At 39.2% G+C, this 15,230-nt stretch overlaps 1 protein-coding gene across 1 annotated transcript in view; it reads right to left on the bottom strand.

Annotated features, from left to right (window-relative positions):
* Positions 1–14,871: 14,871 nt before the first annotated feature.
* The window catches only part of BPIFB2 (BPI fold containing family B member 2), an 18,606-nt gene continuing 18,247 nt past the window's right edge, over positions 14,872–15,230 (bottom strand). The window contains exon 11 of the mRNA XM_018559286.1: positions 14,872–14,943. Within this exon, the coding sequence (XP_018414788.1) occupies positions 14,872–14,943 (72 nt within the window). The remainder of the gene's footprint in view (positions 14,944–15,230) is intronic.

Here is a 15,230-nt window from a genome sequence, read left to right as displayed (position 1 = left end):
TGCCCATGTTTATTTTTTATGTTTATAGAACAAGTTAATTACAAGAAATCAAGGAACATTGCAATAGATGTAAGCCCAATCACTCAACTCTCACGTTAATGTAATTTCAAAAGTTATTTTTTTATATAGTTAGTCAGGTTGAAAAAAGACACAGGCCCATGAAGTTCAACCTACAGAGATAGTAAAAAAAAAAAAAAGCCTAAACAGAATGCTATGCCCACAATTACCCATGCTCCCTTCCCTATCTTCCTATAACGCATGGTTTAATTTGCTCCAACAGGCGACAAAATATTCCTTCCTGATCTTATAGGACAATCGGATATTCCCTGGATCAACTTCTGGTGCTTAATATACCTATAAGAACTCAATATCCAGTAATATTCTGTGCATTTAGAAATACATCCAGATTTTTTTTAAACAGTCAACTGAGCTAGCTAGAACCAGCTCCTGTGGTAGTCTATTCCACATTTTCACAGCCATATTTCCATATGCAAAGGTTAAACCTCTTCTCCTCCAGAAGCAAAGAGTGCCCCCTTGTCCTTTGCAGTGACCTTAAAGTGGATAATGTGGCACCAAGCTCTTTATATGGACCATTTATGTATTTATACATAGTGATCATGTCCCCCCTTATTCGCCTCTTCTCCAGAGAGAACAGATTCAGTGCAGCTAATCTTTCCTCATAGCTGACCTTCTCCATGCCTCTTATCAGTTTAGTTGCCCTGAACTGGTGCCCAAAACTGAACTGCATATTCCAGATGAGGTTTTACTAATGCTTTGTACAGGGGCAGGATTATGTCTCTATCTCTGGAGTCTATACCCCTCTTAATACAAGAAAGTATTTTGCTTCCTTTAGAAACTGCGGCTTGACATTGCGTGCTATTATTCAGTCTATGGTCTACCAGAACACCCAGATCATTCTCCATCATTGACTCCCCCAAACATACTCCCCCCAGAGTGTATGACGCATGCATGTTTTTAGTCACCAAGTACATAAATTGACATTTATCAACATTAAACCTCATTTGCCAAATAGCTGCCCAATCACACAGTGCATTCAGAGCTGCTTGTATGTTGGAGACACCCTGTGCGGACTGTATTCCACTAAATAACTTGGTGTCATCTGCAAACACAGAAATTGTACTTTTAATCCCCAAATCTATATAATTTATAAATAGATTAAACAGTAGGGGGCCCATCACTGTACCTTGGGGGACACCACTAACAACCTCAGAGTATGAATCATTGATCACCACTCTCTGAATACGGTCTTTAAGCCAGTTTTCTATCCAATTACAGATTGAATACTCAATACCTACTGACCTAAACTTATACATTAGCCTCCTGTGGGGAAATGTGTGAAACGCATTTGCAAAGTACGGTTTCCTGATTGACTGTGAAGGCGGCTCCATGTTCCCTTGTGGCACTGGCGGTCAGAGGAAATCTCCCTCTGACCAAAAGTTCCGGTATCGGAGGTAAGTATTGGAGCATTTGGGTGAGTAAGAGTACTCGCCCAATTACTTGGCATCGGACCCTATACCGATACTAGTATCGGTGCAGCCCTACTTTTATTGTTAAAAAGGTACAGTGTTCCCCTTACTTGTCCTTGTTTTCTCTCTCTGCACATCCTGTTGGTTTGCATGTACTTCCTGGGGATCAGCACAAGCTCCAGCAGCAGCTGAATGATACGGCTAAACTGCTGTGAGTATGGCAGAACATGCCAGCACACTGTGCATTGGCATGGCTTCTTGTAGTCCAGCTAAATAGCCCTACCATCTGTTGGAAATGCAAAAGCATGTGCTGGTTTGTCTTTTGAGCTGTAGATGGCGCTGTAGTGCAATGTTAGTCTCTATATGCATGCTTATCTATGACACACGGGAAGCTGTTTTTTCTATATATATTTTTTCCTCACAATGCTGTATTCAGATGTAACATTCTTCTAAACAAGTAAAACTTAATTCAGCATTCCTCAAGATCTCAGTGCTTCATCTAAACACATAACCAGCAGGTTATGGGCCCACACTGCAAGTCAACCAGGGCCGCATCCAAGCTACTGAAAGATGGCAAGCAGTTCAGATATGAAGTTTGAAATCGCAAAGCTTAACAATACCAACACCATCAAGTGAGCTTTAAAAAAATTCAGCAAAACAGGTCTCCAGTGATGAGTGATTTGAAGTTATTAAAGCTGAACTCTGGCCTTCCCTTAAGGTTTGCAGAGTTATAAAGACTTCTCTTCTGTAATTAAATTACTTTGATTTCACTGCACACTGTGAACTTCTCACAGTGTGCACTGGAAGCTGCAGCAAGTAAGATAGAGCCTGTTTCATTTCAAGAATGGAGGACAGCCAACATCATCTAGTTTTTTCCTCCACCGCCTGACTGTCTCTGCCCCACCCCCTTTCATTCATTGGAGTTCAGTTCTTTCAAACATGGAAGCTCAGCATCACATGTTCGCCTTACCTAGGTCAAACTGCATGCAAATGCAGTCTGTCTAGGAACACCAATTAATTTAAGAGTGGCATTCACCCACCAGGGCATTTTAATTCTTGATAGTGTACGTTCTCTGTCTCTAACCGCATCTATATAGGCCAGAATTCACCATTAAGCACAGTAGGTTTGTGCCTGCAGATGACTGACACAAAGAGGCAGATTTTTTCTTTACAGTTATTGATCATAGAGTTTTTCTACATCCTCAACAGACACATAATTATCCCATATATGGTAATATACAATATTTTAAGATGAATAAAGACCAGGAAAACAAGAAAACTGGTCTGTGCAGAAGAGGTCACACTAGCAAGTGTGGGGTGGTGGGTTTGTCCTTGGATGCCTAAAGCCATATACCTGCAGGAAATAGTGTTCATCTATGAACAAAGACCAGCAACATGTCTCAATCTCTTCATATTGACTTGTGCATGGGACATGGGCTTTAGCTTGTATAAGAGAAGTGTTAATGCTTCAAGCTACTTCAAGTAAGCCTTTAAAAACAAACTTAGTTCCAATGTGGGGGTGTTAAAGTACATTTCTAAGCATTTTTCTAATTGATGTCTGTGTACCCATTGGGGAGATGTATCCCCTATTTGTATAGGTAATCATTGCCACTGGGAAATGTTTGCATTGTCCCCTGAACAAGAGGTAAGGGACATCTTCCTTTGAGGACACTTGTTCCAGGGGCAGCTGTCTAAGATTGGAATTCCCCTCACAGACAGCAAAAAAGTAACCTGGCAGGGGTTTACCGTACCCTACTCTATCTATACTAAACTAAAACAATGGCTATGAATACACTTTTAACCCAGATCGTAATGATAGTGGTGACTATCATTTTAAATAATTAGCTAGTAAGCTTCTGGAGGCTTTCAATAAGCTTTCAGGAGTGCTGAAGCTTACTGGAGATGTTTAGCAACTTGTTTAAAGTAACAATTACCAAGCCTTAGGAAAAATCGTTGGGAAGCAGTGCTGAACCTTAAACCTGAGGGTTGTACAACCTCTCAATTTACACGTATAATCTTCATTTTTACAGCTACACAGCAGACTTTAGTGAAGTTTTGGAAATCAGCTACTCCAATAATGCAGTAGGTTAAACAAAAAATCTCCTGGCACCTGGTAAATGAAATGGTTTTGGCAATATTACATAACAACTCAACTCTACTCACTGTCTGGTGTCCTAAGAAATACTCACCCTTTGGGTCTTCTCCGTCCTGGGTTCCCCTATCCCTCCACTCCCCCTTTATCTCCCTTCTGTTTATCTTTTCTTGCCTGCTTTTCTTTGTCTTTGTCCTTGATGTCTTTCTCTGAGTCTTGTTGGCACACGGTATACCTTGGATCTAGGAACCATGTTCTAATTGGGTCACTTTGTACCTGCTTTATCTTTGAGCTAGTTTTAAATGGATCGCAGCAGCTTATGTAGTTTCCCTTACTGTTGATAAACTTAAAAGCTTGTTGTGTTCAGTTTCATTGTGTATGTGACCTGTGCATACCAGTGCCTTTTTGTTTTGTATTTCCCGTTATAACCAATAAAAAATAATGGAAAAGAACGTAACAATTAACACTTTTTTAAGATCTGTGTTTAGCCTCCCTATGCTGGAGATGACTTTAACAACGCTACAAAGATGTTTAAAGCTTTCCGAAAGCTTTGCAAAAGCTGGCTGCACATACTGCTCCAAAACAAGATAAAGCTTGCGGAACAAGCCATAATAAAGTTAGCGTCTATACGGGAAATTGGGGCGTAATCTTTGTTCAAGAATTGCTATATAGTTTTTTGACCATCTCTACAAGCAGGGTTATCATAGGAACCCCAGTTTGCAGAATTTCTGTGTGCTTAATGGCTCTTGTAGACCGCATAGACCACTTTGGCAAACACTGCTGATATAACCTCTTAAACGCACAAATAAAATATTTCTCTAAATGGTACCAGTTAGCATTCACAACCACCTATATCACTAAAATATACAAGAGCATGAACAGTGCAAAATTCTTTCAATCCTTACTGTTTTCCAGAGCACAGCCATCAAGTTGTAAAATGACCCCAGAGTCAAGGGAATGACAAGATACCAGAAAAGCCAGGAAAGAGGCTAGGTGGTAAAGCTGCGCCATGTTCCAAATCTTCACATATGCAGCACAGGCTGTAGTAAGCAGATCTGGTAAATCATGAAAAAGATAAATGCATCTCTGATCTACTTCATCTGTCTCAGAACCTCTAATTCACTTTGAGATATCATTTTACACAGCATGTTCCCATTACATTAACAAGATTTGTTTAAAGGAGAACTAACGTTCAAATTAATAGTTTCTAAAAATGTATACAGTATTAAATATTAAGGTGTATTAAAAAATTTCACCCATGTTTTGTTGATCCAAATAGTGTAAATAATATGCATTTTTAATAGATAAATTTAATCTATTAATCTAATTAATTTAATTTAATAGATTTTTAATTAATATAAAAGAGACTTCCTGCAAAATGTAGAAATGTGCACTGACATATACAACATACACTTTGGATTAGGAGGTAAGTCAATGTTAGGTTTAGAGTACTTCAACATACTGTATATATTATATATTGGTGTACTATGTACTTACAAAGTAGTAATATTATATACGTTTTATGTATTGATCTAGTATGTATATTTGTGTTTAAAATATGCAGCTGGTATTATATAGGTAATCACCTTCTTCTATCCATAACCTGTGTTTGTGTATATTATAGTACAGGGATATGTACTGTAACAAGTGCTCTATGTCCAGCCCACGAAAGCCCTAATTCCATTTTCCTTTGACCTGCCCTCCTATTTAGCTGTATATGAGAATCCTTGGGTGAATATATCCCAACTTGACCCCATTAGTCACCCAGGATTTAAACATAGGAAGTCCAGACTCACTGTAGTAACACAATTACCCTTTTACCTTCAAAATGGTAGCTAAAAATTATATTCTATATTTGCTATCAAAAATCACGAAAAAAATATCAATAGCAACAGAGTATGCGAGTACCCTATGTGGGAAAAAGCAGCTGCTGGGTTGAACTGCGTTGTGTGCACTATTTAATTTGTTGCCCAACCCACAAGAACAAGACTTTGAGAAAGTTTTTATTTCCTGGTGCAATCATAAACATTTGCAACATAACTTTTTCTTAGGATAGGCGCATTCAACATGAAAAAGGAGACTTGGATAAATAGCTTTCCATGCTCAATTATTTAATTACATTATACCTGGTGGCTTTTGCTCTCCTTTGCAGTTTAAAGTATATCTAAAGCCAAAACTTTTATTTTTATTTTGGATAGAATAGGGAATAGTAAAACTCCTGTCAGTTTTTGCCATCTTTCCCATTGGGAGATTTCCTTTCATCCCCTGCCCTGTAAACACAGCAGGAAGTTAGACTAAAGTTGGGTATAAATTAGGGATGCACCCATACCGATACTGGTATCAGTGCCTATACCAAGTATTTGGGCGAGTACTCGCACTCACCCAAATGCTCTGATACCTTCCTTGATACCAGAACTTCTGGTCAGAGGAAGATTTCCTCTGACCGGCAGTGCCATAGGGGAATATGGAGCCAGCTTCCCGGGCAATCAGGAAGCCGGGTGGTGAGTAACGACCCGCCTCCCGGCTTCCTGATTGGCTGGGAAGCCAGCTCCATACTGATTGGCTGGGAAGCCAGCTTCCTAGCCAATCAGCATGGAGCAAAGCTGAACAGCCAGCTCCTTGCTGATTGGCTGGAAAGCCAGCTTCCTGGCCAATCAGGAAGCCAGGATGCGGGTCATTATGATCATCAATGATCGTAAACATATTCAGAATTAAATCACAAACAAATACAGTTCAACCAGCTAAGCCTTAAGCACATGCTAATAAAAAAGCGTTGTCGGACTCGTGGTTTCATGCACCAATCTTACATCAATATTGTCAAAACTCTACCGAAAAGAGCAGGCCCCTCAGGAAAAGATGTTCCTATACAGAGCATATATAGTGCAATTGTTATGAAAGGTGGTGCACTTGGAGCATTAGATGAATATTTTAGAAAAACTGTCTTTGGTAGCAAGGCAAGCCACCCTGTATTATACATTGAAAAAGCAATGGCCTGGTCTTAAATGCAGATAGAGCTTTTGTAAGAAAGTGTTGGGAGTTTTATCGACTTTAGCTAGAATAATCTAACAGATAGGCCATAATACCTTTCTGACAAATCTAAGATGATTGTACGAAAACAACTATATATGACCCTGTTTTTGAATAGATAAGGACTCATTCCAATAAAAACTCCCTTACTAAAAAATAAACATCAGTCCACCTGTCACCAGTCGATGGTGATATTTTGGCTATAGGCAGAGCATAGTAGACTAAGTCATTCCCTGGCTTCTTTTACGTCTTGGATGTTCCAACAGCAAGATCTCTTCCATAATCCCCAACTTCTGTAAGTTCCTGTCCAACTGAGAGCTTTTGGGGTTCCTGCTGACCACTGTGTCGCAGCACCTCCTGTTAAATTCTCTATAATACAAAATACATTAGAACCCATCACCTACCACCAGTCCATGGTGATATTTTGGATATAGGCAGAGCCTAGCAGACTGAGTCAGTCCCTGGCTTCTTTTAAGTCTTGGATATTCCAACAGCAAGATCGTTTCCATAATCCCCAACTATGTTCCTGTCCAGCTTTTGGGGTTTCTGCTCACCACTGTGTGACAGTGTCCCAGTACCTCCTGTTGAATTCTCTATATTACACAATAAAGTATAACCCAACAGAGAGAGTAGGAACCCCTTCTAATAGCCAGCAGATTTGCAAACCCAAAAACTCAAGCACGATAGAGTACCCAAAAGATATAAGACATTGTCAGCTGAATCTCTCCAGCATCTACTAAAAACGAAAATCTCAGTTTTGGTTGGACTAACCATTTAATATAATATTTGGAGACCTCAGAGTGGATCATCATTATTTGCTACAATGCATACCCAACCATGTCTTAGTGACATTTATAATGCTAGATGATGCTATAGGTAAAGTTATCCAAAAAGGAAGACATTTTTAGCACATTAGGTCAAATTGGCCAAAACTTCTCCTATACTGTTTAACATAATAATATAACCTAAAACTAAACCCATCCAGTAAACAACAGATTTAAAATGAGGTCATATTTTACATTTGATTTTAAATGAATGATTGAACACACACTGTTCCTTTTATTTTACTAAAACATAATCCCCTAAAATATTTTCACATTCCACCAAGGAATGGTCAAGGATAAGGATAAGAAGATTATCCTTACATCATTTCCATTGATACGTTTTGTACTTATTACCTTGGTAATGATTTGTGAAGACTTATAGGAGATAAGGGATAATCTTATCCTTCCTCTTATATAACATGAGCACAAAGTACACCAAAGGTGACATGAGCTAACTGGCCATATTTCAGGCATGGGGCCAGAGTTCCTATGCTTTTGGACCTCACTAGTTCACTGGAGATCTGCCTACTACTACCCCTTCATTCTGTTGAGAACTGAAGGTGTCTAAATTGCCTATACACTACCTAGACTACTCAGGCATATTTTGAACCATTTTAAATCAGTTGGGATTATGCAGCATTCTGAATTTTTCAGATTGTTGTAGTTGTGCAAATATACTATATAAATTACACCTATGTCTTTATTCACCTTCATTTACTCTGTATGGGTAGGATATTTCAGGTTGTGTCAAGGGGACCTGTAGTCTGCTTTTTTAGCTTGTTTTAAAATTGAAGAACTCAAGGCAACTTGCCACCAACAGCCTACGTTCAGAGCCGCCATCAGGGGGTACGGCCGATTCTCTTTTAAGGGGCCCGGGAAGCCTGGGGTGCCCGGGCCCCTTACATGGGTATCAGCCACCGGTGAAAGGAGAGGAGGAGGCGGCCAGGCCCCCGCAGTGCTAGAGGAGAACTGGTCCTAGCAGCACCCGGCCCCAGCAATGCCAATCCAGCGGCTTCGGAGGAGGCTGGGGCCCCAGCAGCGCCACAGTGTTACGATCTTGGACCATCCGGAAGTCACATCTCATCACTTTTGGCCAGTCCGGTGGCAGAGGAGGCCAGGTGTAAAGGCAGCAGGAGCAGGTAAGAGAAGCTGGGCGGGAGATGTAGCCCCGACCAGACCACCTGAGACCCCTGCAGAGCCCACCATAGAGAGTGTCAGATGGGCTGTGCAGCATCTATGGTGGGCTTTGCAGGGTCACTCTCAGGTGGGCTGTGTGGGGTCTCAGATATGTGTGGGGTCTCAGGTGGGTCCTGTGTCCAGTGCGTTACTAAACCCTGCGTCCAATGCGTTACTAAGCTTAAGACAAGCGTTACTAAGCCCTGTGTCCAGCGTGTAAGGGGCCCCAAAATTTCTGATGGCTTCCCTGCCTACATTGTTTCACGGCTTTGATAGAAACTGTTGGTGTCAGGCTGACTTGGTCTGTGTGTTCATTTTTCCAATATAAAGCTGGTTGAAAGTAGTTGACATTGATTAATATTAAAATCTATATTTCAAAAAGTAAAAGATTGCTGCGCCTATTAATTTTGGGCTTGAAATAGGGCTTTTGACATGCAGTCGTTCTGTAATATGACTGACAGGCTTAAGATACAGTTATACATTGTCATTTCTGCTCAGCATACATGCTTATTCTCTGAGCAAACACAGCTGACATACCGACCTTATCTCAAGGGATCAGTAATGATCATGTGGCAAATTTCACACTAGATAACTGATTCTTCTGTCGAGATCAGTCCTCCAAAGTGTCTGTGGATGATGCAATGTAGCAACAGGCCTACAATCATTTTACAATCTGACTGTCATCAGATTTGGCTCTGAACATCTCTTGCCTGTGGGTGCTCAACATTCATTCCATGGATAATGATGATGTATAAAGGCTTCAAACCTTAATTAGCACTCATATAGCTAATTTCATAAGAAGTGCCATGTACAATACCCATTTGTATTGAATGCTAAGCTTACCAAAGCCTAAATTGGCTTCTTTTCACACTTCCTCATTAAATTAATCTGATCTTGTAAAGAGCTCTGTGTGGGATCCTGGCCAAGATACTAAACCTTAGGATCCCCAAAACACTTGTTTTGATTATATCAGTATTTTTAGAGACATGACACATCAGACTTTATATAGGAGGAAAAAACAAGTGCAGGCAGTTTTATTAAAAAAAAGTAAAACAGTTCTCGAGAATGAAGTTATGCAAATAGAATCAAAGACTTTTATTTTATTTTTATTTTTTTTATTTTAATTCATAGATATTGGTTGTCCTTTTCCTGGACGTCAGGCTCCATTTCTGTAATTCAGATTGGATATACAGTCCAAATACTGCTTGATTTTACTTGACATACTGAAGATCACATGACACAACTGCATATTCCTGTAAAAAGCAAATATGGAAAGTATTCAATGATTTTGAGAGAATATTAGCGTGCGCCTATATTATGGGTGGTTTTAAGAAAAATAGGAGATTGCCACCTGAGGCCACCACCTAAGGCTACCTCATTATAGGAATGGCCCTGCAAAGAACCTCTTAACCGTTCACTAACAGTACAATGTACAAGGGGCTCCTAAAAAAGAAAACTCTTGCTTAAAGTGAACACAGGCTGCCTTCCCCAAAGTGACCTCTGGTCACATGGCAGGATGAAAATGGGGGCTACTGCCGATAACAATGTAGATGATTATGGGGTGAACCTCCTGTCCCTTATTATGTCATTGAACTACTTAGGGAAATTGTTCACCTCACAACGGCCGTACGGCCGCGTATTCCCATAGAGAAGGACAGGGGCTGCATACTAATCACACGCAGCACCTGTCCTTCCCGGGGGCTGCCCGATACGGCCGTGCAGGCAGCATGGAGCTGTATGTGCCGGCCTTTTCTCGAAACTTCTTAAAAACTGCTTTGCCAACAATTCATCCTCCTAATCTCTGAATTCAGTAATATCAAAATGGCTCATTACAACACTAAAAAATGTGTCATGCTCTATGTGCACTGAAAACAAATGAACAATTGTGTTTGTATCTGTATTTGTGTCTACCTGCCCATGGCACAGGCAGGAACAAGACATTATGAGTTGTCATACAAAACAAGACTAAAGAAACTTGCCAAGTATCACCAATTAATATAATGTTGTATGCCAGTGGAGAAACACAAGTCCCAATGGGCATCTAAACTACAACTACACACCCCAGACTGGTGTGCTCACAGCAGATGTTGCTACCATACTGGTAACACACATGAATATTTACACTAGACGTGGTTTTATGTGTTGCTTACCTTCTTTACTTCTATGACTTCATGAATGAGGTCAACATTTGGCAGCTTTGGCAAAGATACTCCAATGCTCAGGTCAGCTGTAAAAATGACACAACTCAGTCCATCATTAAAAAATACAACAAGCTAAGGGCACTATGAAGCAAATGAGACAATAACACATTCCCTGGACCCTTAATCAAGAAAGGTAAATGTTACAGACTTCAGATTCAGAAGAATTTTTCTTAGGAAGCTATATGGATAAGTGACAAAACACCGTCAAAATTTTAAGACAAGTTCCGTTCAATGTGAGTAACTACTTCTAGTTATACCATGACTAGGATACATGAGACCCTTCAGAGACATGTCTGTAATGTACTTTTTTTATTTACTGATGAAGGAAGGGGGTTGAGACAGGACCTTTTTGTTATAATTCTACCTATCCTTTAGTATTTATATATGGTCCTTTGAGTTATAGGCTATAAACAGAAATGGATAGGTGCTGTCTTAAAAGCAGAGAAAAGGAATATTGGAGCATTTCTTCGTAACAGCCAGCAACTGTTGTATTCACTTTCACATAGAGATTTACATATATATTCATTTGCTAATATTAATCAAAAGGCAGAAGCACACTAAGTCCACACACACAAAAAAAACCATGGAGCAACCACCGCACTCATTTCAGATCCACTCATACCATTACTGGTCCACTATCATGTCATTATCACTGTCACCATTTCGGGACCGCTTTGAATCCCTTTATAAAGATGCATAATGCAACTTGCTCCTAAGATAAAACAATTTCCATCTATATTGGGTGTTCGCGCTGCTTTATGGAATGTTGGATTGTTAGGCAGCAGCATCTGTTCCCTTGCTTCAGCACCCTCTCAAAGAAGTCATGAAGGTGACGAAAAGTGTAGAGGACATTCCATAGCATTAATTATCTCTTCACCTCATTAGGACTTGCATGACCACTATCTTTATCATCCCGCTATATATGTATAAGGATGGACGTTTTAAAAACCAGATTGACCATAACCTAATATGTTTTATAATGTTTGTTATTGTTCCTAATAAAGCTTTGTTATTTCAATATGTTTTAATTTATTTGTGAAGGTCCCTCATAAACTAAAATCCCTCTGTTTGTTTCAGTGGCTTCCAGTTCTATATAGCTTAAAGTCGTCCACTGTACAATTTACTTTAATTGGGGTGTGGCTCAAGGACCTTCCCCTTTTGAACATTGTCTCATCATGGAATGTTGGATTGTTGGGCAGCAGCATCTGTTTCCTTGCTTCAGCACCCTGCTTTAAAATATATTTTCAGTCAAAGAAACTCTGTCTTCTTGGCCATTCAGAGGAAAGTGACTAGGATTCATAAGAAAAAATCCCATTCAGCGTTACTCACCTTTCCCATGCTCCCCTGTTGCTACATTCCTCCATTGTAACTGGGCGTCAGACTCCTAGCCCTGTGTAAGCTCTCATTTGGATGGTGTCAGAACTTATACAGGGTTAATGTCTGCTGCCTCTTCATCTGGTGACAGTGTTAGGGCCTGAGTACTACATCCCGGTAGGAGGTAGAATGCTCGCCCATACCCAGATATACAGAGTATTTATTGGGGATCCAGTGAAGCAATGGAGCAGTGGATGAATGCAATGAAAGAGAGTATGAATTGTTGGTAGTGAGGGATTTCAAAGAGAACTTGTCACTTTTCCTGAATAGGGGAAATGTAATGTTGATATGGCCTATGGTTCCTTAACCCCTTCATGACTGAGCTAGTTTTCAGGTTCTGTTCATAAATGACTGACACACTTTTTACATTTTTGCTGTGTGATTCTTCCACAGCAGTAATATACTTCCTTACTAAATGTACCCAGTTTTTTAGAGGACAGATAGGGCTATATAATTATATCACATATGTGTACCTAACCCCTCACTTAGTTTGAATAAAATAAAAAAATGAGGAAAAAAATCTAGAAGAAAACACTTTTTTTCACAAGTTGTGATGATTATTATTTTTTTTAGAATTGTTTTATATTAATTATAGTATACAAAATATATTTATATATAATTTTTATTTTCCTAATTTTGTTTTACACTTTATTTAATTTTTTTTACACTTTGTTTTTTTTGTTGTCAGTTTATAGCAAGCAATCACTATGACTGCGTGATAAATTAACTTTTTTTAAAACATTTTATTTGGCTATTAATAACCTTAGAGCCTCATCCTGACTTTAGTCAGATTCAGATCTCACTAAAAGCTCTTTGATCGTGCCTAGACGATCAGAACTGATACATTTCACTCAAAAGATATACCTTGTATCTTTTGAGTGAAATGTATCTAAACATCGGGCTCTCAGCTGTCAAAACAAATAGCAGAGAGGTGAGGTGAGTCACTGCTACCCCTCTGCTATTTTCAGCTGTCAAATACGGGATCGCAAATTGCAGTCCTGTATTTGCATGTAACGGCTTCATTCTTTCATTAATGAAAGGAAGAAGCTTTTACAAAAAGCTTAATTATTTAATTAATGAATGCCTCAATACTGAGGCATTCATTAATGTCTGGCAACTGCTGAAAATCAGCTGTTACCAGCATTACAAAGCCTGATATAACTTGTCACGTACAGTGTACGTGGCCAGTCATAAAGGCACAAAGTGCCGGGACGTACACTGTACGTCTCCCGTCACGAAGGGGTTAATACTAACTGATAATTGATAAGCATTTATCCTGTGGCAAACTATTATGATTTCAGTATTTTTTTCAGTTTACAACAGTCATAATGCTTAAAGCTCAATACCAGCTGGTTATTGCACATACTTTATCATCAAAGCCTTAGCCTGAGTCTTAGGCCCAATCAGTTTTAGATGTATCAGTGAATAGTTTTGTTTACCATTTAGCTGAACCAGGTAAGCCTTGTTTAGAATGTCACGCATGTATCCCATCAGCAAGGATGGCTATCAGAGAAAACAGAAAGAGACAGTGTAGATAAATCAATAAATACATGGTTATGCCAAAGATATTTTAATCTGGTTTTACTTTTGTAGAGTAGTATTCCAATTTTTAAAAACAGGAAATGCCTTCTGCTCTCTGAGTCAACCTAAAACTTACAGTATGAGTACGCATGTCTGCTCAAACTGGATTGTCTGTAATTATTTTAGCACCAGTGCCTACAGTTTTAAGGTCCAATCTACAGTCTCTATTTGGCTAAGGGTAGAGTTTAGGGAAGCTCAAAGGCATCTTGAATTATCTTGTAAATGCTTAAATAAAAAGAAAAAACATAAGCTGGGTTGTAACTGCTATCTCTAAATTTCAGAAAATAAATGCATCCTGCACCCAATGATCTAATGATCTACTTGATCTAATGAAAAACATTGTAGAGATCCACCAACCCATGCTATGCTCATAGTTGTTGAGTGTGACATTTTTCATACCCTATGTCAACTCGAAGCCTCTTTTTCGAAACTTTGACTACATTGATGGCATAGGGATGTTTGTATAAATAGATTTTTTTTACACAAAGTAAACAAATAAGACATTAGTAATCATTACATTGTGCTTTTTATGCACTTTTAAAAACCTGAAAGGTAATAAAATGACTGATAGGGAGCCCTGTCCATCATAGCTGGTGTAGAGCACATCCCTACAGCACATCCCACTGTGCACTAACAAGTGGCATGCACTGACACACTATGTGTTGGCACGTCATCTATAAATACCCAGCAATGTTGTGCATTATAAGAGTGACAACACCACGCCTGCATAGGGTGATGGTTGGGTACACTGTCACCCTCTCACAGGAAGTTGGAAGAGAAACTGTACCTGGCAGGATCAACTGGCTGAAACTAAGTGGAAGACTGCAAAATGAATTGTCAAGTGCATGGTAAAGGAATACCTAAAGGTTTTGAAAATGAAGGCATATGTCTTAATGAAGGTAAAATGGGCACATGCATGTTGTTTTATTTAATGGCATGTTAAGCATTACTCTAACAATAGCTAAATATCTTACATTGGTCTTGCACTTTCCGAAAGAACTTGAAGCCATTGAGATTTTTAGATCTCTATGAGATGAAAGAAAAAAAATAAAATCCATGAATAATTGAAGCTGGGAATCAGTGTTGGTAAAACCAGTAGACGCAATGGCTTACCCTTGCAGTCCTACTGATGTCATAATCTTCCCTTTTGATACATTCAACTTGGCGATCAAGCTAGCTCCCTGTGCAGACAAAGATAAAGTAAATGTTCAAAAGCGATGCTTAGAAATTCTTCCAAATATATGCTCGGTTTAATAGACAAGTGTGTATAAAGTGTGTATAAAGCCATTTGTTGGTTTTGGTTTAGACTGTGGAAGGCTTAGAACCCTTCAGGCTTTAGATATACTCCAATATCACAAAGTATACTTTCACTTACAGAGGCTTTTTTTGGCTTCTCTCTATGTGCAAAAGACAAAAGACATCAACGTATTCATGATCTTTAACTAAATAGTTAGCATTATATATATTT

This window comes from Nanorana parkeri, unplaced genomic scaffold, assembly GCF_000935625.1.
Source record: "Nanorana parkeri isolate BGI_ZX_2015 unplaced genomic scaffold, ASM93562v1 scaffold387, whole genome shotgun sequence".
NCBI classification, from domain to species: Eukaryota; Metazoa; Chordata; class Amphibia; order Anura; family Dicroglossidae; genus Nanorana; species Nanorana parkeri.
Note: the sequence above shows the minus strand (reverse complement) of the source record. Positions and strands in the feature narration are given on the sequence as shown.